This window comes from Archocentrus centrarchus, chromosome 19, assembly GCF_007364275.1.
Source record: "Archocentrus centrarchus isolate MPI-CPG fArcCen1 chromosome 19, fArcCen1, whole genome shotgun sequence".
Taxonomy (NCBI): domain Eukaryota; kingdom Metazoa; phylum Chordata; class Actinopteri; order Cichliformes; family Cichlidae; genus Archocentrus; species Archocentrus centrarchus.
The window spans coordinates 4,101,399-4,125,400 of record NC_044364.1 but is presented as its reverse complement, the minus strand read 5'-3'; the positions used below and the strand labels follow the sequence as shown (position 1 = coordinate 4,125,400).

General features: G+C 41.6%; 1 protein-coding gene across 1 annotated transcript in view; it reads left to right on the top strand.

Annotated features, from left to right (window-relative positions):
* Positions 1-20,203, top strand: part of LOC115798329 (arf-GAP with dual PH domain-containing protein 1) — a 29,460-nt gene extending 9,257 nt beyond the window's left edge. The window contains exons 2-11 of the mRNA XM_030755148.1: positions 4,114-4,241; positions 9,618-9,709; positions 13,010-13,092; positions 15,884-15,996; positions 16,095-16,241; positions 17,737-17,820; positions 17,995-18,057; positions 19,459-19,530; positions 19,606-19,834; positions 20,016-20,203. Of these exons, the coding sequence (XP_030611008.1) occupies positions 4,114-4,241; positions 9,618-9,709; positions 13,010-13,092; positions 15,884-15,996; positions 16,095-16,241; positions 17,737-17,820; positions 17,995-18,057; positions 19,459-19,530; positions 19,606-19,834; positions 20,016-20,044 (1,040 nt within the window). The 3' untranslated portion in view covers positions 20,045-20,203. The remainder of the gene's footprint in view (positions 1-4,113; positions 4,242-9,617; positions 9,710-13,009; positions 13,093-15,883; positions 15,997-16,094; positions 16,242-17,736; positions 17,821-17,994; positions 18,058-19,458; positions 19,531-19,605; positions 19,835-20,015) is intronic.
* Positions 20,204-24,002: the final 3,799 nt, after the last annotated feature.

The window sequence follows — 24,002 nt, the reverse complement described above, 5'->3', positions numbered from 1 at the left end:
TGTAGTTTCAGCTGTGCAGTGACAGGCATATCTACTTATTACCACAGTAAAAATATAGGTAGTTAAGTGTATTTAGTGGTTTTCTTGGTTTACTGTAAAGTGAACTATCGTGACATTTTTAAGTGCTTCAGGATAAGCTAGGGACTGTTATCATGCTGGCACTCAGGATTGAGTCGTTAAATCGTAATACTGTGTAACATTGTGCATGCATACTGGGACTGTAACTTTTTGTTCTATGCATGCAGTTTTTATGTCCACGTGACCATGAAATGGCTCGTTCCCACTTGTCCAATTAACTGCTCAAAAGTGCTGCCAAGATACCTGCTTCTAGAAAGTCTTTGATCACGATGTATTTCTTACTTAAAACAAATTTTTTTCATACATTTGGCACATAAATAGTCAACAAAAGCAAGTGCAGCTCCAGAGCAGCCTAAGCTAATGAGCTAGTAATCCATCAATAACAAAGATGGGTGCCTTTCTCAAATACGTTTAAACAGTACATCAAGCGAACCTGCGTTTTGCACTTGAAAGCTAGAGGCATGTATTTCAAAGAACCAGGGTACACACAGAGACCACATTAGCCCACATCAGAGAAAAATATGAGGACTTACCAAATAATGATTGCCTTTAGCTCTCTCTCCATGGTAGCAAGTAATAAACACAAATTACTGATTTGCACACATCAAATTCAGTGGATTCAAGGGGAGGTATTTAAACCATATTTTTTTTAAAAAGACAGTAGAAATTAAACCTTGTGGTAGTGTCTGGGTGTTTTCACCCAAACATGAAAGAGTCGCAACCTCAACTGGTCCTACTGTCCAACCGTTAACCTCCACCACCATGCAGCCACTGACTGATGCGTACGAATCCAGACATACAAATGAACTGCTGCAGATGCATTAAAAGTTCTTGCAGACACTCATGGGCACAGGGACTGCCATTGTACGAATATAAATGCCCCTCACTCATTCATCCTACATCTGCCCTGCAGTCACACCACAGGTCAAATTAAAAGCGCTGGTGTCTCTCTTTGAGGGGAGCCCAATAAGCTCCCCTGCAAAGCCTTTTTTTCTTCCCTTAAAACAGTTCCTCAGAGATGCAGCACGGTGCAGCAGCATTTCAAAAAAATCATGTCTCAAACAGCATATGCACTGTGAGAAAAAAAGTCACACTACATCAGGAATCTTCTGCCTCCTGTTCACTACGACTGTGCATCTGTTGTTCACAGCTATCCTGGTGAGAAACATCATCCACGTACATGTGGAAGAGAAAGCCCTGCGTTTCTGTGTGTGTGTGTGTGTGTGTGTGTGTGTGTGTGTGTGTGTGTGTGTGTGTGTGTGTGTGTGTGTGTGTGTGTGTGTGTGTGTGTGTGTGTGTGTTGTTAGTCAGTCATGCGACCACAGTAATCTCCCTGAGTGCTGCTTGTTTCTCCATAAGGCCTGACTCAGACAGAGATGACCTCACCACTGAATGGCTGGTTGTATGTTTTTGTGTGTGTGTGTGTGTGTCTGTCCGTTTGTGAATTGTGGGTGAGAAGACCTAAAAAGGAAAAGGTTTGATTCCTTAACATCAAAGTGCTGCTGCTTGAAGCTTCATCACAGTCCAGAATGATTAAAGGAGGAGTGGACATTTATGAGAGCATCGCCTGCTTGTCGTGGGTTAAAAGAGATGAAATGAAGGAGGATTATCATGGATGCGAGCTAACACTCTCAGGGGAACTCGCATCATCCCTCTGCTTCTTCCACTCCTCCTCTGCTTTCCGCCTCCATCATTTCCAGATCTCTGAACCTTTCCTCCTCAGCCTCAGGAAGACAAAAATACAGGAATGGTGTTGGAGGTGTTTTTTTTTGCCTCCTTCAACCTTTTTCTCTCCGTTGACTCTCATGGCTCCCTTGAGTATTACACACCGCTGTCACTCTGTGTGTCTGTGTGTGTCTTTGTGTGTGTGCTGGCTGTGGTGCGCCATGCTGAGGGCCTCTTTATTTAAGAAATGGCAGCTGCACAGAGAGAGTCAGGGCTCCCTCAGTACTTTCAGTCGTTTGTAGCTGCTCACATAAGTATGTTAGCATAGAGATACATACTGTAGTATACGCACACATACCTATGAATCCAGCATCACCAACAAAGCCTAAATGATGCCCTGGCATGCTACCATTGGCCAATATTATCACTTATTTGAGCTTAAGAAATATATCTATTAATATCATTGACTGTATATAAAAGATAGAGATAGCCATGTTGATGTCACCCATTGTTTGGGGTGAATCTAAGAGAATGGTCGTGGACTCGCTGCTTGCAAGTTGTTTGTGTCATAAAGCTCACCCTGCTTTACTGGTTACTATGGTTACTATGTGGTCATAAATCAAGCCAGAAGCAGCGTAATTTCCTCCTTCAATACAACCGGACTTATTTTTTGCAAGATTCGCCCCCTGCTGGCCATGAGAAAGAATGAAGGTTTAAAGTTTGAATTAGCTTCATTTTTCAGACCTGAAAGCTATGTTCATTTTTTATATACAGTCTGTGGTCAGTAGTAATGTCATAAAACTATTTGAGCTATACGATACTGTAGATTAGAGTGCAATTCTCAAGTACAAAAGGTCCCAAAGTAAATGAGTCATGGCCTCATAAAACAGATTCTTAACACAGTATTTCTCAGAACTGTGTTTAAAAAATATGGACTGATAAAAGTACTGACCTATAATTAGCTGTTATTAAAGGCCATAATTGACAGAATCTATCAACAGCTTTGAAGCAGTTATTAGGCTAAGGGTCTGGAGTGACACTGTCAGGTTTGTAAGGCCGTTTTTAGGCTGTGAGACTGCTTAAAAATGGTGACTGTAGCAACTTACTCTGAAAACTGAAGCCATTGGGGAAGTGCATTAAAGCTGCATTCTTCTTAATGGCCTGTAGGGGCAACTCAAGTGTCTGCAATAAAATCAGACAGAAGTCTATGAAAAAAATGACCCTACTTTGTTTAAGGAGTTTATGGTCTGAGTCACAAGGTTCAGGCCCTTTAAAATAAAACATGTTGTGCTTTTTGTAAGTATCTTTTACACTCTTTTACTCTCCAGCCACAGCACGGCTGGAGAGTAAACGTCATGTTATCGTCAAATTTAGAAATCAACCCAAAAGCTGAGATATTTTACCACCGAGTAGAAAATAGTGCACCAATGTACACTGTCACATCTACAGCTAAAAATACCAAACTTTCAGCTGAGAAAATGGAACAAGAAGGATGATCATTTCAAAGTGACTAACCGTGGTTGCCAGGGTTGCTTGTCATTTAGTCTTACCAGTTAACTGACTTGCATTGTGCTTGTTTTACTTTCAGTATCCACCAATCAGCCCATCTATGGTATTCATATGTGCGACCCTCTTTGTCTCCCTTTCTCATATATAACACTCAGTTTCTCACTTCACTCTGTCTTCCTGTTTCTGTCACACATCACGCCTCTTTACTTTAAACACTTAGAATCAGCCTGTGTGATACAGTGGCTCAGATGTACCCTTGCTGATCACCCACAGATGCTGCTACTGTGCCGCGTTGCAGAAAGGAAAGTCTTTTATGAGATGTTGTGTGTGTGTGTGTGTGTGTGTGTGTGTGTGTGTGTGTGTGTGTGTGTGTGTGTGTGTGTGTGTGTGTGTGTGTGTGTGTGTGTGTGTGTGATGCAGCTAACCTGATAACTACCTTGGCTGAGTTCTGATCAGGTCTCCGGTGGTCTGCTTCCTGTCAATAGGCTAAATAGGATTTCCCCAAAATCATATTTTGCTGCCCTGCTCTCCTTTATGAGCAGGAACACACTCGACCACAGTTCGATGTAATGTTCGCTTCATTTACTCTGCCTCTGTAACCCCTTAACAGCGCTGGCATCAGCACCTTCAGTATTTATAGTCTGAACCTTGAGCTGCTGTTCTCTTTGTTAAAGCATCTTTATAACACGACTTTCTCACCCCTTCCTCTTTCTTTGTCCTGATCTCTCTCTATCACGCTCCTGTACTGCGTTCACCAATTTCATTTCCTCCTTATCCTCTGCCTCCCTTTTACCTTCGTCATTTCTCTAATTCTCTTCCCCTTGGTTCTCCCCCCCTTCCCTTCCTCTGTATCTCCTGCAGAACCAGACTGGGCGTCGCTGACTTTGGGTGTGTTTGTTTGCCAGGCCTGCTCGCTCCTTCACCGGAGCATCCCGCACATCAGCCGGGTCAAGTCTGTCCAGGATACGTGGGATGCCACCGAGGTGGAGGTAGAGTGGGAATGTCAAAAATCTCCACATCCCTTTAACCTCAGACGGCTGCTGACATTTGACAGATATTTGACTCGTATCATTTTGCCCACCTAATTTGAACAATAAAATCAATGTGAGACAAGTGTTCCACAGTATTGAATTCCTACACTCCTACATTTTGTGTAGCGAGGACTGAAGCCGCTGTTGTGCTAACATGCTGCTCGCACTACGCCTCCACAGCGTTAGATGGGTTGGGGTCACAGGGAAGCGGCAGCCGTGGATATTCTCAAGAGAATGCAGGGGGAGATGTAACATGATCAGGTGCAACACACACTGTTCATCGGGACAGCATCAAATATGGAAATAGAGCCAACTTTATATTTAATTACAATGATGATAATGTGGTGAACAGAGCTTTTAATTTTAACATCAGATTCAACCCACTTCCACCTCCTCTGTGTTGGAGGAGGCCTTCAAAGTGTCTCGCAAAGGTGCAGAAACTGTGGGCCTGCTAAAGCGCTGCACAGTATATGTGATTTATTGGTTGTATCAGCTGAGCCATCATGGTCTGAAATCTAATGGCCAGCAACTTTGGAACCGGGATATCTGCTGCTTCTTAAAAAGTCTTTAAACAGTTCGTGTAAAATTTAAGTCTTAATTGTCTTAACTTTACAATATGGCAAAAGATTTCTATTCATTTTACAGCCCTGTTGGAAAAAAACTATAAAATGTCAATAAAATAGTGAATACAAATACTATACAATCAGCTCCAGAAGGCAACAACCACAAACATGGTCAAGATGTTAAAGTGAGCTACTCAGATTAGCTGACTAGCTAACAGCTGGCTGAATGCTAATGGTTGTAGCTGCTTTTTTTTAATCACACACCCGTAACTCAAGGCAGCTACAGCTGCAGTATTGCATAATCATAAATACACATTAATACAATCTAAATGGGTGACTTATATTATTAATCATCTCTGTTGTCAAAAAAGTGGATCGTAGCTATAGAGACCAAAACCCTTTATGTAACAGGCTGTGCTTTTAATATCTGACTGACTCACTTTTGAAATTAATGACCGTTTGGGGAACTTCAGTTTTTCGTACTTGTGGCTTCGTGTTTCAGCACCAGAGACTGCTGCGTGGTGTTGTTGTTGTTAGCTAGTTTTAACATTAAGGCTAAAATGGTTGACAGTTGTAGCAAACAGTCCCCTTTGTTAGCTTTTTTTTTTTTTTTTAATCGCTCTTGTAGTTGTTTTAGTAAAATGACTTCTAGTGTTTTACATTTTATAAGTGTGGTCTGAAATGTGTCACTTCCAAACTTGCACATACCTTAAAAGTCCACTTTTTAACACTAGCATTTGGTTTTTAGGTGGGCGACACTCTGACTCAGGCTATTTTTTCAGCAAAACCATGGACAGTATAAAGATACACATATCTGCCGTGTCAGGAAAGTAAGCCAGTGCAAAGTACCTCAAACATGGATTCTGTCTAAAGGCCAGCTGATGGTGATATTTCTGTTCCTATTGAGGTTTTGCTGACATTTGACCACTAACCACGTGATGATAACTTGCCATTTTGGACATGTGACAATCATGGTGACAATGTAGGGTCAAGTGAATGAAGCACAAGTCTCACAGGCGTACAGACCGCTCCATGACCACAGGGAAAAAGGAGTATTCCCCAACTAGTTGCCAATAATTGCTGGAGGTTGATGGCAACATGACTGGTAAAGCCCGCTTCACACAGGCCTACAGACCAGTCAGTGACTGGAAAATATGTATTCTCAACCAGTTAGCAAAAACCTCCTTGCGATTGCTTTGGTCGCTAGCACACAAGAAACCTGAGTAGAAGTCTGTGGGAAAGCAGCTTTCTGTCTTGACCTCTGGAAAAACTTTCCTTAGGAATTTATGGGCTCAGTCACTCATTGTGGGTGATGGACCTGTGCCTGTTCGCCACATCCAGTTTCTTTGAACCAAGATGGCAGCAGTGAAAATGTTAATCTCAAGGCTTCAAAACAAGACTTCACAAATCAGTGGATGATGTCACAGTATCTATGATCACTTTTCATAAAACCAAAACAGCAGAGACTCAGACAAGTTAATGAAATATGAATTCTTTAAATCAGAAGTGAATTAATTAAAATGTTAATATTCTAACTCTGTCTGAATTCTTAATTAAATGTTTGCAAAGCCCAGCATGTGCCATATAAGTGTGCAGATTTCATCATATTTCATATGTGACTGTACTGCATGCATTCAGGCAAAAAGACCATGGTAACTGAAGCTGAAGCATCACCATTGTTTCTATGGAAACAACCCAGTCAATGGGCATTTGCTTAATAGTATGACAGAATTTAAAAAAGGAAGAGGAAAGATGTCACTTACAAGAAAAGTGGTGGGTTTTGGAAACCCGAAGTAGCTCTGCTTGCTGACACATTCTTTATTTATTTATATATATATATATATATATATATATATATATATATATATATATATATATATATATATATATATATATATATATATATATATATATAGAGAGAGAGAGAGAGAGAGATATATATAGATAGATAGATAGATAGATAGATAGATAGATAGATAGATAGATAGATAGATAGATAGATAGATAGATAGATAGATAGATATAGATATAGATATAGATAGATATAGCACAGAACAAAAGGGTGCATGATCAGGATCAGAGTCTCATGTGGCTTGATACAGCCAGTATTGATTTTCCAATAATACTTAGATTTGCTGTGATGCCTGTGCCTAGATATCTGAATTCGAACCAACTCCACAGCTCTGACCTTCAGGCTCACTCCGACTTCTGGATCAATAAGGGTTATTAGTAATAATACTTTACACTTTTCCCTGTTGTGCCTTGAGATTCCTGATCAGAATCTGCCAGAAATATGAATACCTCCTGTGGAAATGTGTAAACACAAAAATACACGTTTGGACTTTTCTGAGCCTCTGCTGAGAATAAATAAAGTTGTCCCTTAATGAAAGAGTGTTGCAGTGAAAGGCCGTCAGTCTGTGACAGAAAGGGACTTAGGGGGAGGTGATGTGAGTCACAGGGAAGGTTGAAGATGTGGGAGGACAGTAATTGGGATGTTAAGGGGATTTGACTTAAGGGGTGAGCAGTGGAGGTGTTAGCAAGGAAAATGGAAGAACAATACGGAGGAGGAGGACTGAGTGGAGATAAAAGCTGAATGGAAGCACATTTATTGGAGGATGGGGAAGCATTTGATTGAGGTGCTGGAATACGTGAGGGCTTTGTGATGTGCATTTGTGTCAGTGTAATTGGGAGTTTTTAAGGATCAATTTGAGATTACTGTTGAGACCTCTGGAGCGTTTTTGGTCCCATTCCAATAAAACGTCAGTGATCGGAGGAGCCACAGCAGTACTCGCTTTATTAGCTGAACATGGCTAACAGAAGGATCAGTACAAATGCGTCAGAGGTTTGTATTCAGCTAGGTGCCACGAACCTCCTGCATGGATATTGCTTCGTGTTGCTTTAAAAACATAATACCATTTAGACCATGTTCTAATGTGTAATCTGTATCTGGACACATTATCTTAACCTTGGTCATAATGGTGCAAATGAGTAGACTCAGAAACATGACACAAGAGACCACATGATACTCCAGAAATCTCATTTTAAATCTGAGGCTGCTCATACAAGGGCAGGGCAAACAAACCAGGAGAAGACCAGACAAAAGATAAAAGAATCCTGAAGGATAATGATGAGGATATTAACAAGAAGCATGGGGAATACCTCTCTAGGAATATAGCTAGAAAACTATCTGGCATGTGACAGAGAGAAACTGGAGTATATAGTGGGGAAATAATTGATCCCCTGATGAATTTGTAAGTTTGCTTGAGTTTTGCTCACTTACAAAGAAATGAACAGTCTCCAGTTTTTATGGTAGCTTCACTTTAATGGAGAGAGACAGAATAAAAACCAAAAGTCCAGAAAAAAATACATAAACGTTATGAATTGATTTGAAATTAGAGACAACTTACAGATTCAGCAGGAGATCAATAATTATTATGTAGACTGGGAGACTGTTTAACTGGTGAAAACTGGTGGGGAACAAGGATGCATGAACACTAAAGATTACAAAATAAAATGGGAAGTGGCAGAACAGAAACCCAGATATTATTAATTCTTACTGTTTTACATCTAATCGAAAAAAGTGAGGGGAAAACATGCAGTGTCCCAGGTCAAGGACGCTATCCTGCTTTATGGGCTCTTATCATCACTACTATTAACTGGGCATCTCATAAGTTACCAGGGACCTTTCAGCTTGCTTCGTCCGGCTGATTCATTTGCATTCTAATCCCAGTCTCAGTTACACTTTGCATTAGTCTACATTTTTTTATCCTTACCCAGACCACATGATACACCGCTGCTTATTTATCAGTTAATAAATTGAATCAGGTTTCCCATTTAGATGGATATGTATGTGCTTAAGCAGATGGATGTATAATAAATTAGATTATAGATAAGGAAAAGTCATACAGCCACATATGTTATTGCCATGTAAATCATATCATGAAGATTAGGTCCAACAGTAACTAAATGTCATGCTCTGTAGAAGGTGCACAGTGAAGTGGCTGTGGAGCAGAGGTGTTATACTAAATGACAGAAATGGTTCTTTTGATGCTGATTGATTTCGTTTTCATTCGAGGTGTCAAATTCATCACATCATGTCACATATAAATTTCAGCGGCTTTCTTTGGAACTGTACGCTTTCTGCTGCTCTTTGACCTTCAAAATAAAATGCCACAGTGCTGCATCAGTCCCCAGAATCCCCTAAAGGATAAGAAGAAGCGTACTGAGGGATTCTGCCAGCTGGATTGAGCTATAAGGGATTATCCCTGGATGAAATGTACGATGGAGGGAACAAGAGCGGGAGGAAGTTGTGTCCCAGCGCAGAGTTGCCATTTCCACCCTTAATCCCATAAGAAAGCCAGGGCCTTATTGTCAAGTGAACAAATTGTGACATATTTAAGGTTTTCTGTGCTACAGCCCATTGTGTTTAATCTCATATAAATCCAAATGTGTCATTTTTCTTCCTATTATTATTGCTAATGATAGTGATAATATTAAAGCCTCTGTTAGTACTACTAATCATAATGTTTTTATAATAATCTTTATAGTGTTTAATGCTGGTATGTCCCCATATGGACTACAATAAATGGGTTTTCCAAATAAATTATAGTCAAAATATGGCTCACTAACAGCTCGTTTAATATGCTGTTAGATTAAATTTATCTGGTTTTCCATTCATACTTGAAATGCACCACTGAACAAATGACTCTGAATTGAATATTCAGCTGTGGACAGTGTTTTGATGACCAGGTTCTGTTTGTTTTCCTTTCAGTTAATGGCTGCAATGGGAAACGGTGCGGCCAAGGCCAAATATGAGCAGAAGGTTCCTGCTTTCTACTATAGACCAACACACACTGACTGCAAGTAAGTTCTTTTAATTGCCTTTCAAAACACAAACACTACAAAGCTCAGCCTTATGTTTATAAAATAATTTTAATGGTAGTTTTTGTATAAGCAGTTTATGTTTATTGAAAAAATGTTGCATGTTAGCTAGTTGGTGACTGTGTGCTAAGACTAAGTGAGCTAAGGTCAGGACATTTCCTGTTCAAGAAACTCATTTTTACAGGAGCCCACATCTTTATGTGTGCTCAAAGTTATGGGCCTTTTATGGACCTGCAGGAACCACTATTTAGGAGCTCTTCCAGGGCTGTTTTGGAAGACTACTGACAAGGCTTATACCCAGAGAAAACAACAGAAGCAACAACTGTAATTTCTGTCCTCTGTGACCACCAGTATTATTTCTAATATTTCTATTGACAATTTATTGCCATTTAGTTAGCCCACATGGCAGGAGGAGGGAACCAACCCCATTTTGTTCCCCTCTTCCCCAGAACAGCGATCTGCAGCCAGCTTTTATAGCTTCTGAGCTAAAAACAGCTGTGCTCTTGTTCAGGAAACAGTTGTAGATTGTATGTCATGCATTAGTGCTGCTCATTCCTGGATCTGTTTGCTTAGTGCTGATCGTGCACTGTGCAAGAGGAAATTGAGGTGTTATATTGTGATTAACATCTCTGATTGTGTGTATTAGGAAACCTCACTTTGAGGCTGCTGTCTAGTACACACTACACTAACATGTACTTTTGAATCAGCCTCAAAGAATTATTGCATTTTGAGGTATCAAGCCTTTTTCTTTGCTTTTTTTGGCGTTTTAGAACTGTTGTTCTGTTTGTCTCTGCCTCCCAATAAATTCAGTGAAAATAGACATCCAGAACCAAGAGATTGACAGAAAACCCAGAACTGAGAGAAATATCTTTCTCGGTGTCGGTTGTGTGGTTGTGCTCACACACCCTACTCCCCTGAGAAACTCAGGGTTTAGTGTTTAAGAGTCGGCATCACAATTGGGTGTTATTTAAAGGAACATTTGCTAAGAATGTTTAAATGCTGATAGAATGGTTAATTTATTTCCTCTGTGCAGAAAAAGAGGCGGTGAAAGCTGTTTAGAGCCTGCAGAGGAGAGGCAGAGAAGGAAAGATTGTTGGCATGTTGATGAGCTGCTACCTTTACATGGTGCTTTAGGAGAAGGCTGCTGCTGTGTTGTATTGCAATACTTATCTATGAGTGTTATGAGAGCATAAGCTCAAGGGATATTCCATTATTCTGTATATTGAGGATTAAGTAACAAATGTAAAGAGGCAGCAGGGATGAATTAAGAAGTTTAAGAAGTGCTGCCATTGTAAAACTAAGGATTCCCCAACTGGATGGTGAGCGGTTGGAGGAAGCTGCTGGCTTTTGCTGGGTGAAATAAGTTGCAAAGAGGGTGCTGCACCAAAAACCTCCCTGCTTTGGTTGTTAGCAAAGACAACGCAGACTCCTCAGCAAATACTTGCTAACTAACCACAGTAAGAGTTGTGTCTTATCACTGAAACAAACACATTTCAACCGGAACAGCTTTTACTCTGAAGGCGGATGCTCTCTGTTTCCGGTTTAGGTCGCACAGTTTCACAAATGCTTAGCAAGTAGTTTGTGAGTGCTTGCAGACCAGTTGGCATCTTTCATTCAAACTATAATTGCAACTAGAGAAATTGCAAGGAGGTTTTTGGTGCACCATATACCTGTTTTTGACCAGTTTCACCTAGCAACAGCAAACGGCTTCTCACAACCACTCACCAATCAGTTGTGGAATACATATTTTTCTCTACTGGCTGGATTTAACCTAGACAGTGCTATTTTTTACAATAGTAGGCACTCCAATCAGCACTTGAACTCAGAAGCCAGGAGTAATGCTTTTGACTGCCTGTGAACTGCCAGTAATAGAGAAGGCCTTTGGTAGCCAGCTTTGCTTGTTAGAAAATAAGAAGATGCAAGTTTAAATACATCTTTTTTTATGCCTTTCCTAATAAACTTCATGCTCATTTCTTCCCGTTTTCGCCCGGAATTGCAAATCTGAACGGACACTTTTCTGCCTTGGTTATATTAAAATTGTTAAAGCTGATTTTATCTTATGCATAGCTTTGACTAGTATGAATTTAAAATTGAGTATGAAAAAAGTTGTGCTGCTTTTGATTAAGTAAATATTATATTTCACACAGGCTCCAGCTGTATAGTTTAGCATGGAGTGACCCAAGTGGCTTCAGGTTAGCAGTTTATCTTGGAGGTGAAAGGTTTCTCTGCTTCCAGGCAAGCAGTTGAAACAAATACCAATGAGACTGCAGGAGACCGTTGATTGACATATGACCTGGCAGTAAATATATTAGAGGGTTGCCTAGACAACCGGAGATTGGTTTATCCACAAGCAACCAGCCGTATGCTTCAGAGCAACAATAAAATGGATGCAGCTTTAGCCCTGTGATGGACTGGTGATAGGTCTGCCGTGTACCCCACCTCTTATCCAATAACAACTAGGCTCCAGCTCCCCGCAGCCTTGAATTAGATAACCAATACTGATATTGGTGATTTAAAAATATTATATTCCGATACATAGGCCAATATTTTGTCTGCTTTCAGACACACGAAATATAAACAGGTTTCTGTAACAGTTTTTATATGTAGTTATTTATTTACTCATTTATGCTCTCCTCATGTCTGCTCGGATCAGTGTTGCTAGCAAGGAAATTTGCAGAGTGCCCTCTGGTGGACAAAGTATGTCAACACTCAAAACATGGTTGAAGGGTGTTTCATTTCTTTACCTTTTAAATGCCGCTGCAGATAGATAGGCAGATAGTTAATACTGGCCAATAATATCGGTCGGGCTCTAATAAAAAAATGGATAGATGGATGTGTAATTCCAACTTAAGTTTGGTCTTAAGTTTATTTGAAATTGGGTTTAAAATGTTCTTTAAAATCTCAAATATTAAACCCTGATAATACCCCAGCTTGTTGTTAGCCTTTGTGCTGGCTACAGTTACATTTTTCATGTCTATCCATTCATCCACATTGTGAGAATTTCTTTGGCAGAAACGTCCATTTGGAGTCAGGTATGAAATAATTCGATTTTGGTGGTCAAAGGTCATGGCACCTCTTGCTTCGAAGGTCATACTCTATAGGCACAAGCTGAAAGCACACAAAGTGAGACTGGTCCATTATTTCTGAGCAGTAAAAAGTAACAGTGAGTGTATCTTACTGACAAAGAAAAAAAATCATTTGAAGTGTGTGTAGATCAGGGCAATTGATGATGAGTGTGCAATTCACATAAAAGCTAACTGTGTGTTTTCATCATTTCTCCAGGCTGCTGAGAGAGCAGTGGATCAGAGCCAAGTATGAAAGGAACGAGTTTGAGTTTATCGAGAAGCAGGAGCCATACTCCGCAGGTACGTGCATACTGATAAGGAAGGCTTTGTGTAAAAGTCCTCATCGGTCCAGATGTTCCTACACATCACTCTAACTGCTGTTTTTTTTTTTCCTGTGAAAACTGCAGACACTTCCAATATTCCATAGTCAGAAACAGAAACTTAATAACTGACCTCAGTTCGAATCTTTTGACCTGGTAACGCCTGAAAACCAGAGCAAAATAAGATCGGCTGGGCACTGCAGCGGTTTTATCTCACCAATGTAAGAACCAGGAATAATTGTTGATAGGTATCAACATTAATCATTAATCAGCATCAATCAAGATATCCTGTTCGTTTAATCTGCACATCACTGGTTGCCTGGAAACCTCACGGAGATGGGCAAATCATATCAAAATATTCCTTTAACACGTCTTTCAAAAAAAATTGCTCTCATGGGTTGTGCACTCTGGCTGGGACAAGTTCTTGGGTGGGGGGGTTACAGCACTTTGTGTGCCCTGAATCTGCAGCATTACCAGTTACTTCTAATGTCTTCAAATTCAAATTTATATGGCTGCTTTTAGGCTTTTGTAGCAGTAAATGTGCTGCACGAGCTAAAAGTATGGAAGATGAACATATCTATGCTCCTGCAAAGTGGCCGGTCTGCTGTGGTGCCAGGCTTGCACTGTTTACCCTTCGATAAGCAAAACCTTGAAAACTCCTTGGATAAACATTTCCCCGCAGATGCCAGCAGCGCAAATTCAATTACCCTCAAACATCCATTGACGACTCTCAGACATTCATTTTCATTCTTCTCCTCCTAAGTGGCTGTGGTATATGTTTGCGGTTAAAAGCATATTCAGGCAATGACATTGTAATTGTCACTGCTGGTGAATGGAACTGCCATTAAAGGGAGTGTGGTTGTGTGTATGTGTGTGTTTGTGTGTGTGTGTGTGTGTGTGTGTGTGTGTGTGTGTGTGTGTGTGTGTGTGTGTGTGTGTGTGTGTGTGTGGAGGCTGGGGGTGCAGTACTTGTGTGCTTACCGGTATACATTTCACATCTTGATGAAGAGGGTGCTTTCTGATTGGCTTGCACTGACCTCACTCGTTTATTGTTACGGTGAGGAATCGTGCACACACACACACACACACACACACACACACACACACGCACACACACACACACACACACGCACACGCACGCACACACACACACACATGCACACACATGCAAACAGACTGTAATGATACGAGTCATTCTGTCATCTCTATTTGTGCCTTTGTGGTAACTTCATCACTCATTGTGAGGTGCATGTACATATAATTTATCTGGTGTGTGTGTGTGTGTGTGTGTGTGTGTGTGTGTGTGTGTGTGTGTGTGTGTGTGTGTGTGTGTGTGTGTGTGTGTGGCTGAGATTGTGAGATTGATTATATGCAGTAACCAGCCAACATTGATCTGATATGCAGAGAACAGAAGGAGGAAAAAGAGGGTCAGAGCAGGAGGCGAGGGTGGGGACAAGGAGGGCTATTGATTGATGAGGTAATGCCAGTGCAGGTGAATGTTCCATGCAGGAAAGTCACAGACACAAAGATGAACACACACACACACACACACACACACACACACACACACACACACACACACACACACACACACACACACACACACACACACATAAATGGAGCAGAATGAGTTCAGAAGATGAAAGGATAGAAGAGAGGTAATCCATGGCTGTGAATAAAGAGAATGAAAAGAGAGCGGAGAGTAAAGAAATCTGAGTGAACATGAAAATGACCCTTTAAGCTCTTTAAATCTGACTTTAAGGCTGCAGTTGATATTTTTATATTAACTTGAACTTAACTTTCTATATCAGCAGTAGTATTTGGTTTTATTTATCGCCCTTAAACGTATCGTTTTAGTTCACCCTGATTAGTCCTTTTAAATTTCATTTAAATGATATTCGATATTCAGTTGATATCGAGGCCCTCGAGTTACCCACAGAATCTGTGATGCTGTCTCTGGTGATATTTTTGACACAATGTCATGTTTTCACTCATGTCTTCATAGCGTAACAAATAAAACTCATGGATTCTTTGACTCCACAGATATGTGAGAAAAATATTTTTCCTTTGTTGTCGTTCATGACACATTAATCCCACTTATTCTCCTTATTTGTCATTTCCAGTGTAGGAACATCAGTTTGTCTGACATCAGTCATTAGATTCAGCATCTTGAATGCAGATTGGCTACTTTTTTTGGAGGACTACCTGATTATGCTTCTTATAATTTAAGTCACAAAAATAGATCCAGATTATACAGAAAACACTTCATAGCTCGACAGAAATGGAAGATAAAAGCCAAAAAAGAGGTAGTGCGGGTAGAGCGCTCTACTGAAATAGACTAAAGGAGAAGAAGAAGACATAACAGGCTATAAATAGAGCAGCATATTGCTAACATGGGAAAGGATGTCCTATGTACAGAAACAATAAAAATGTCTGCGCTGACTCATGCTGCATTTCTGGAGAATTCCCCCCCCCCCCCTTGTTTGTTTCTTCCCACTCTGCCGTGTTTTCGTACTCTCACACGTCGTCTCTCTTTTCTCGCTCCTCTTATAAACGAGATTTCAAACGATCTTTGATCTGAGCTTAACTGAAGCATCATCTGACACAACCAGTTACAACGTCTCACCATCACTGCTGTAAACGTCTCCTCTGTTTGATCTCCTGTCTCCTCTGAAGGCTTTGTGGTACCAGCTTCCCTACCACACACACACACACACACACACACACGTGCGCGCGCGCGCACACGCTTGATTTTTTTTCTTTCTACCCAGGGTACCGAGAGGGGTTTCTATGGAAACGAGGACGAGACAACGGTCAGTTCCTCAGCAGAAAGTTCGTCCTGTCAGAGAGGGAGGGAGCGCTGAAATACTTCAACAAACAGGATGTAAGAAACACGATGCGGTCGATAGCAGAATTTCTCACCAGCAGCTCCAAACAGTTTGACACTTTTACAATTTATTGTTTATGCCTGCTCCTGTCAAGGCCAGAGATCCCAAGGCAGTAATGAAAATAGAAACCCTCAACGCCACCTTCCAGCCGGCCAAGATTGGCAACCCCTGCGGACTGCAGATCACCTACCTGAAAGACAACAGCACAAGGAACATCTTTGTTTACCACAATGATGCCAAGGTACGCTTTCATGTTTGTCAAACTTCTTGGCCTTTGGCATTTTTCATATTTTCCACCTAAAGAAATGGAAGCAGATTATGTGTTTTTAAGTTTGGAGCTGATTCTGATTAATATTAAGGACATGCGTTGGACAGTGTTAGCAGGCTCTGTTAGGTTAGGAGAAATGCAGAATGCCTTCACAGGTAGTCCAGCCCTCCTGCTGCCAAGGGTGATGGGATCAGTACAAGAAAACCACTGATGAGGCACTTTTCATCCTATGAAAGTAAAATCAGTGATTGTAACAGCCAATGAGAAGCTGGCTGGATGACAGCGTAACAACTAACCAGTTGATCCTGAGGCAGCAGTCCTGCTCAGTGGTCATAAAGCACATCATTCTTTAACTCTTAGCTTTATTCCTCTATCTACGCTTATACGGTGGGTAAAGTAGTTTGTAGGCCAACAGCAGACCTTTAAGGTTTACCTTATTTTATATCATATACATTCGCCGGTCATTTTATTAGGTACAGTTTGCTAGTACTCAATTGGATCCCTTTTGCATTCAGAGCTGCTTTAAGTCTTCACGCCACAGATTCAAGGTGCTGAAAAAATTTAGTTTCATAATGACATCACAGCATCACGCAGTTGCTGCGCATCTCTCCGCTGCACGTTCAGGACGCAGCTCTCCTGTTCCACCACATCCCAAAAGTGCTCGACCGGATTGAGATCTGATGACCGTGGAGGCCATCTGAGTGGAGTGAACTCACTGGCACGTTCGGGAAACCAATTTGAGATGATCTGAGCGTTGTCATGTGGTGCGTTATCCTGCTGGAAGCAGCAATCAGAAGATGGGCACACTGTGGACATAAAGGGATGGAGATGGTTATCAAAAATGCTCAGGTGGATTGTGACGCTTAAACGATGCTTAGTTGGTAGCAAGGGACCCAAAATGTGCCATTACACCACCACGACCAGCCTGGCAACACATCATTTTACTGTTTCTGTTTAATTTCCCTGGATGTTGTGTGAAACAAGTATAACATCTAAATTTACAGTGTGTGTTGCTGAGGTTTTTATAGCGCTGAGCCTCACAACGTTGCTACATTACAGGGATTTGGGGTAAAATAGAAGTAGAGGGAGACTTAATTAAAACTGAGCAGATTAAAGAGAAGAAGAGACAGATTTTAATAGCCATTTAGTGGAGTGAGTAAGAGTGAGCGCAGGAGGGAGCACTGCCCCCTCTGCTGGTGGATTAGTGTTCCTGACAGCGTTCACAGGAAGGGTTCACTGGGTTCATTCAGCGTCGCTGCCACTCTCTGTTTTGTGGTGGATTTATTGACAGCTCTGCAGCATCCAGGCAGCACACATGGTTTCGACTGCATTCTACTGTGTGTAAAAGGTGCTTTTATTGGAATCCAAAATCTCTTTATTTACTCAGAACAAAAATGATAGATTATAATAAATAAGATATGAAGTCCAGCTGGAAATGTTGCTATTGAGAGTGTTTTGTCCCTTACAGGAGATGGTTGACTGGTTCAATGCTATCAGAGCGGCCAGGTTCCACTATCTGCAGGTTGCCTTCCCTGGAGCAAGTGATGAAGAGGTGAGGATGGTGTGATGCAGCTCGCTGTTACTGAGATTATTGTTAGCTGTTGTATTGTTAAAAAAAAAGCAGCATTCTCAGAGATGTCTGTTCGTGATGCTTTTCTAAACCTGCACGACAGTCTTGACGCCTGTGATGCCATGGTTCTCCTTTGTCTTTTTTTTGCTTCTCCAGCTGGTGCCCAAACTGACCCGAAACTTTATGAAGGAGGGCTTCATGGAGAAAACAGGTCCAAAGGTTTGTGCTGTACTCGCCCCTCTAAAGTGAAATAAGGATTGATAGTATCAATTACACCTCAGCTTTGGTGTTAAATTGACCTAAATGTAACCAAACTGTGTCCAGGTTCAGACTAGTGCATTGGTCCCTAATCTTTTAGCCTCCCAACCCCTTAAAATGTCTTCTAACAACTGTTCTTCTTTCCTATTCTGTGAAACATTACAGCCAAGAGCCTCATTGACCTAATGAAGTCTGAGTAAAGCCAAGGTTGGCTGTGTGCTAATTTGTAATGAATGATTTAAGAATACCTGTGAGATCAAACTGAAAGAGAACAAATGGAGCTTTCATAGACTATAGATAAAACATGGGTATATTTTGCTGAGTCTGAAAATTAAAGTGACTTAAAGCTGCATTCTTTCTAAGGACCAGCAGGGGGCGACTCATCTGGTTGCAACATAGACAGCAAATAAAAGACATTATTAATGAAGTCCTGTTGTGAAGCTGAGCGTTTTGGCTTTTGCCATCGTAAAGTTTTTAAACCCGACCTGACAATCAAGGGGCGGATGAGGCTAAGAAGGTTAGGGACACTGCACATTTATAGGCTAGGGATTTACCCGAAAACAAAACCTGCTTAGTCCTCCATTTTGGCTCTAATGGGGACCATTATTTACGAAATGAACCTCATGTTGTATCCATTGCTGACTGGCTCTCCCATTTGGATTTAGGTTGCTGTTTGGTTTTGTTTTCGAACTATCCAAAAATAAACTCTCTCATGTCACTGAACCTGACTGACTACACCTGTTGGTTTAACCCCATAGCGGACTTCTGGCAGCAATTACCATAATAACCCTGTTGGGTGTGAAGCGCAATTTCTCAGCTTTCAGAAACTGTTTGAATTTTTCCAATAGGACAAACGCTCGCGGAATTACGATAATTCCAAGTTTCTTTGATCAGCCGCCTCAGCCACGATATGCTGATATATTAGGGGTAGGTAACGGGTGCTTCAGCGGTGATCGCCCAGCTTTTTAGGGTTAAGTTCCTCTCCAGTATTTATTTTATTGAAATAAATAAATCAGTATTTGGCTTTGCTGTGCTTATTCCATGTTTCCAAACCCAGTTTGTAATAGTCACCTCCTGCTGGCCATTAGAAAGAATGGCAGTTTAAGGCTCTTCCACATTGACTTCACTTTTCAGACCTGGAATCTCCATCCATCCTTTGTATACAGTCTATGAGTTCCAGACTTATGTATGATATTTTTTAAGCTGTTTGAAGTCATTTTTGGAAGAGTTTAAGGAGGAATGACTGTTGCATTATTAAAAGTTATACTTCCTCTGTTATTATAAATGACTAAATGTGCATTTGTCTGCCTGCCTTTATTGTTCCATCTCTTGACAAATGTACCGTGTCTTACTCTGCATCAGCACACAGAGGGCTTCAAGAAGAGGTGGTTTACTATGGATGACAGGCGGCTCATGTATTTCAAAGACCCTTTGGTAAGAAGAGTCCTGCACCGTCCTGACCTTCTGATTCACTTGATTTGTTGGTCACTTAGTCTTTCTGTCCCCCAGGATGCCTATGCCCGTGGCGAGGTGTTCATCGGCAGCAAGGAGAACAGCTACACTGTCCTGGCCGGCTTGCCCCCATCCACACAGGGCTACCACTGGAACCACGGCATCACCATCGTCACGCCAGAGAGGAAGTTCCTCTTTGCCTGTGAGACTGAGGCCGAGCAACAGGACTGGATAGCCGCTTTCCAGCGAGTCATCAATCGACCAATGAGGCCACAGGAATATGCAGGTCATTATTTAGAATATTTGAGCCATAATTTTTTTTTTTTTTTTCTAAATACTGAAGCATTTTGTTGGGGTGTGTGTGTGTAAAACATGAAAATCTTACCATAATCTGCCAACTATAGCTAAAACAAGAAGATAGATTGATTTTATGTTGCTGTACATCGTTTATGTGTGTGTCCATGCAGTGGAGGCCCATTTCAAACACAAGCCTTGAAGTCTGCAGGAAACCAGAGCTCAACTGGACCAGCCCAGTCTCATTCAGATCAGAGACGGCCCCAGCACGCGACCAACGACCATGGCGAGAAGAGGTGGGGTGGGTCTTATGGGTCACAAGGGGTTTTAGAGATGAGCCAAGATGAGAAAACACGAAGAAGAGAAAGAAAACGACGGAGGGACTTCTGTCTGTCCTTGTGTAGAAAGCTTAAAACTCTAACGGGACTCGAGGCCCCTCGTGGGGTGATCCAAGGCCAAAGGGTAGATGATGTCACCACTATTGCGCCTACCAACCTTGTGTTGCACATTATCACACCAGAAACGCTTTCCTCTCCTCAGCCATGTGGACCCTACCCCTACAACAAGCTCCCCCCCCCCCAGGATTTTTGTCTTGTGAATGGTTCATTCTGCCTGTAATTTAATGTAATTATGTAATTTAGAGTCATTTCACTGGTTGCTTAACAAAGACAATGCATTGTTAATTTATTGAATGTACAGTTTTGATGACAGTGGCTTATTCTGTGCGTGTGTGTGTGTGTGTGTGTGCGCGCGTCCGTGTGCGTGTATGGAGTCGTGATGTTTTCATTGAGGACACTGTGAGGTTGAACCTCTGGCACTAAAACCCTGGTAAACCTGAATCTGCAAAGTGCTGTTAACAACAAATATGCATACGAAACACACACACATACACAATCTCTCAGTGAACACCCCTGCTGTTAAAGCAGCAGGAGGTGGCATATCTGCATCCAGGCAGGGTTATTTTTCAAACCTCAATCTGACAGATGTTCTCTTATTTATTTGTACTGTTGAACGTACTGAGTCATCGTAGATGGTTACTGCTGCTTTCCAGGATTGTAATGTGACGGGATTGTAATTTATATAACACTTCTACAACTGTTTGGTTTACTTTTCGCATCTTGTTTCGAAGACACATTGTTGTGTTGATCCTGAAATCACGGTGATAGTTTGTTTCATTATAAAAATCAATACAGATGATCCTAAAATCGACTCTTCTCTGTGGTCTTTGAACAGTTTTCCACACACGGACCCAGTCACTGTCACTTTCAGTAGATCTTGAATCCTGATTGGTGCACATAAGTCAAAACTAAACCATTTTTGACATTAATATTTTCCATTTGTACACAAATATAGCTGCTGAGAGTACTCAGTCTTTTTGAGTCATCCCCAATTTTTCCAGCAGATGGAGCACTTTAATCACCTCTGCCTCTGCTCACAGGGTGATGTGAATCTGCTGGGGACAGCGTGCCGTCCTTGAAGCAGAATAAGGACATTAATATAAACTGAAGCAGTTTGTACAAACAGATGGTAAATAAAAGGAACAGACAGAAGCTGATCCAGCCGGTCAGAAGGATGCTCCACTGATTAGGGAAAGCATTGCTGTAATGTCAGAATCACAACAGTCTTGATTATAGAGGTTCCTCGTGCCATGTGGATATTGCTTTAAAGTTGTTCACTCTTTTGGATGTTATTAAAACCTCAGGTCGCAAAGGGAAAAATTGATCCTATGAGTGGTTGGAGAGGGCTGCTGGCTGTCATTCGGTGAAATCAGTCACAAAGAGGACGCTGCACTAAAATCCTTGTGATTATTTTGGGCACAAGCCACAGTCACCCATAGTTTGCATGGACGATGCCGACTGTCTGCAAACACTTGCTAACTGTGAGCCAGTCTTTGCTAAATTTGAAAACATGCAATGCAAAGCAGAAACTGAGAACATTCACTTTCATAGTAAAAGTCGTGTCTCAGCACTGCAGACTTTGACTTTGAAGGCAAACAGTTTTGTTTCCAGTGTCTGTCACACTTTCCACTGTAGCTGGTGCATGTTTGTGGAAAAGTTGGCATTTTCCACGCAAACTACAGACCACCACAGCGGTCTGCTAGCGACCAAAGCGATCACCAACTGGGCTTGGAATACACATTTTTACACATACAACTGCCATTAACCTCCAGCAACCACTTGCCAACCGGTTGGGGAATACAGATTTTTCTCTCGCAGTTGCCAGATGGTCATAGACCCCTCTCTAGGTCAGTCTGTGACTGGGGCTTTGTTCTCTTGGTCCTATATTGTCGCACATCCAAAATGGTGGACAACTGGTCACCTGACTACAAAATCTCAATCAGTAGTTTGTTGGTGCCTGACTCAAGTGATATCACAAACTGATCAAACAGCATAGGTGTTTTATAGTTCTTGGTGGCCTTTTGCTTTTCTTTTTTTCCTTAATTTCACATCAACGATCCCACTTTGCCTCATCTTCCTGTGCTACGCTAAGAGGCTAGCTCCATGTATAGTGCTGGATTTGATGCACCAGTCAGAACTCAAAATTATGGCATTCGCGACCTCCGTATTTGTCACACAAAGTGGGAGTAAGATATATTTGGAACATAGTTTGAAACTTGGCTATGTATTTAAATGTATGGTTAGCTTTGCATGGCATATATCAAACACAGAATTCACATTTCAAGTTTCAAGTTAACCTAACAGCAGTGATAACTTTAGAGACTAAAAGCTTGAGTGAAAGGTGAGATATTGACATATTTCAAGCAAAGTGAATAGATTTAATTAAAAGCATTAAAAGCTGACAAACTGTATTTGATAGTTAGCCTATTTGTTGAGCTCCCATTAAAAAAAATGATATAAAGGTCAAAATAGTTTCAGAGTAATACTGCTTAATTGAACCAATTTTACAGGCTAGATTATTTTGTTTTTAGGGGCAGCACTGTGGCGCATTGGTTAGCACTGCTGCCTCGCTAACATCTGGAAGGTCTGGGTTCGATTCCACCTTGGCCCTGGCCTCTCCCTCTTTCTCTGTGTGGAGTTTGCATGTTCTCCCTGTGCTTGTGTGGGTTTCCTCCGGGTACTCTGGTTTCCTCCCACATTCCAAAGACATGCACTTACTGGGGTTAGGTTAATTGGCTACACTAAATTGCCCATAGGTGTGAATGTGAGAGGTTGTTTGTTTGGTTCTTTGTGTTAGCCCTGCGACAGGCTGGCAACCTGTTCAGGGTGTACCCTGCCTCTTGCCCTGTGACAGCTGGGATAGGCTCCAGCCCCCCCGCGACCCTGAACAGGTTGAGTGGAAGCGAATGGATGGATGGAGGTCAAAGTAGGGACTGAGAAACCTTTAAATCCAAAGTTACTGAGTATGAAATCCAATCCCTGGTGGCGTTTACTTAGATTTTTAGTAGTAGGACATCAGAAATTCCAACTTCACAGTTGCCACTGAATGCAGCATTATACCCAGATGTGTGAATATTCTAGTCTGTCTCTCAGTGAGAAAGCAAAATGTCACAATTCCCAAAATGTGGAGCTACTTCTTTAAAGGATAGTACTGAACAAAGTCACTGAACTAAGTCCCTTTTTTTTCAAATCAAATAAATGAGCGGCCTGTTAGACAAGTCTCCGCCACAATCTCCAGAGCAGATTCACTTGGCTTATTTTACAGTAGATGGTGCTCACCGGGCAGTGGCAAATGGACCTTGGCACGCGTGAAGTCGCGCACTCACCATAGGACAAAGAGTTAACTGAAGGTCTGTTGGTGCAAATGTCACCTGATGATCTTGCCACGCTTACACAAACTTCCACACGCTGGCTCCAGGGCCTTGCGGACATGTGAATAAATCAATGTTCCTCCTGTCTGGCAGCCTTGTTGTCGTTGGCACCCGGGTTGTCATGGTAAACTGCCGAGACAGGGAGCCACTGAGCTGAAGCAGCCGTCTCAGACCCACACAGGAAGTGTTTAAAAATGGGTGTGTTTGTCCTAAAGATACCACGGTCACCGAGTGGCTGGAACATGCAGCAAACATTTATTCTTGGTGAACCTGCAGCTTCACTGCACAGTAGTTCTACTCAGATATAATAAGCACAACCCCAGCTTCATTTTTGGTTATTTTTATTTTCAAGATTGCATGTTTTAAACATCCATTGAGTGTAGGACTTGTC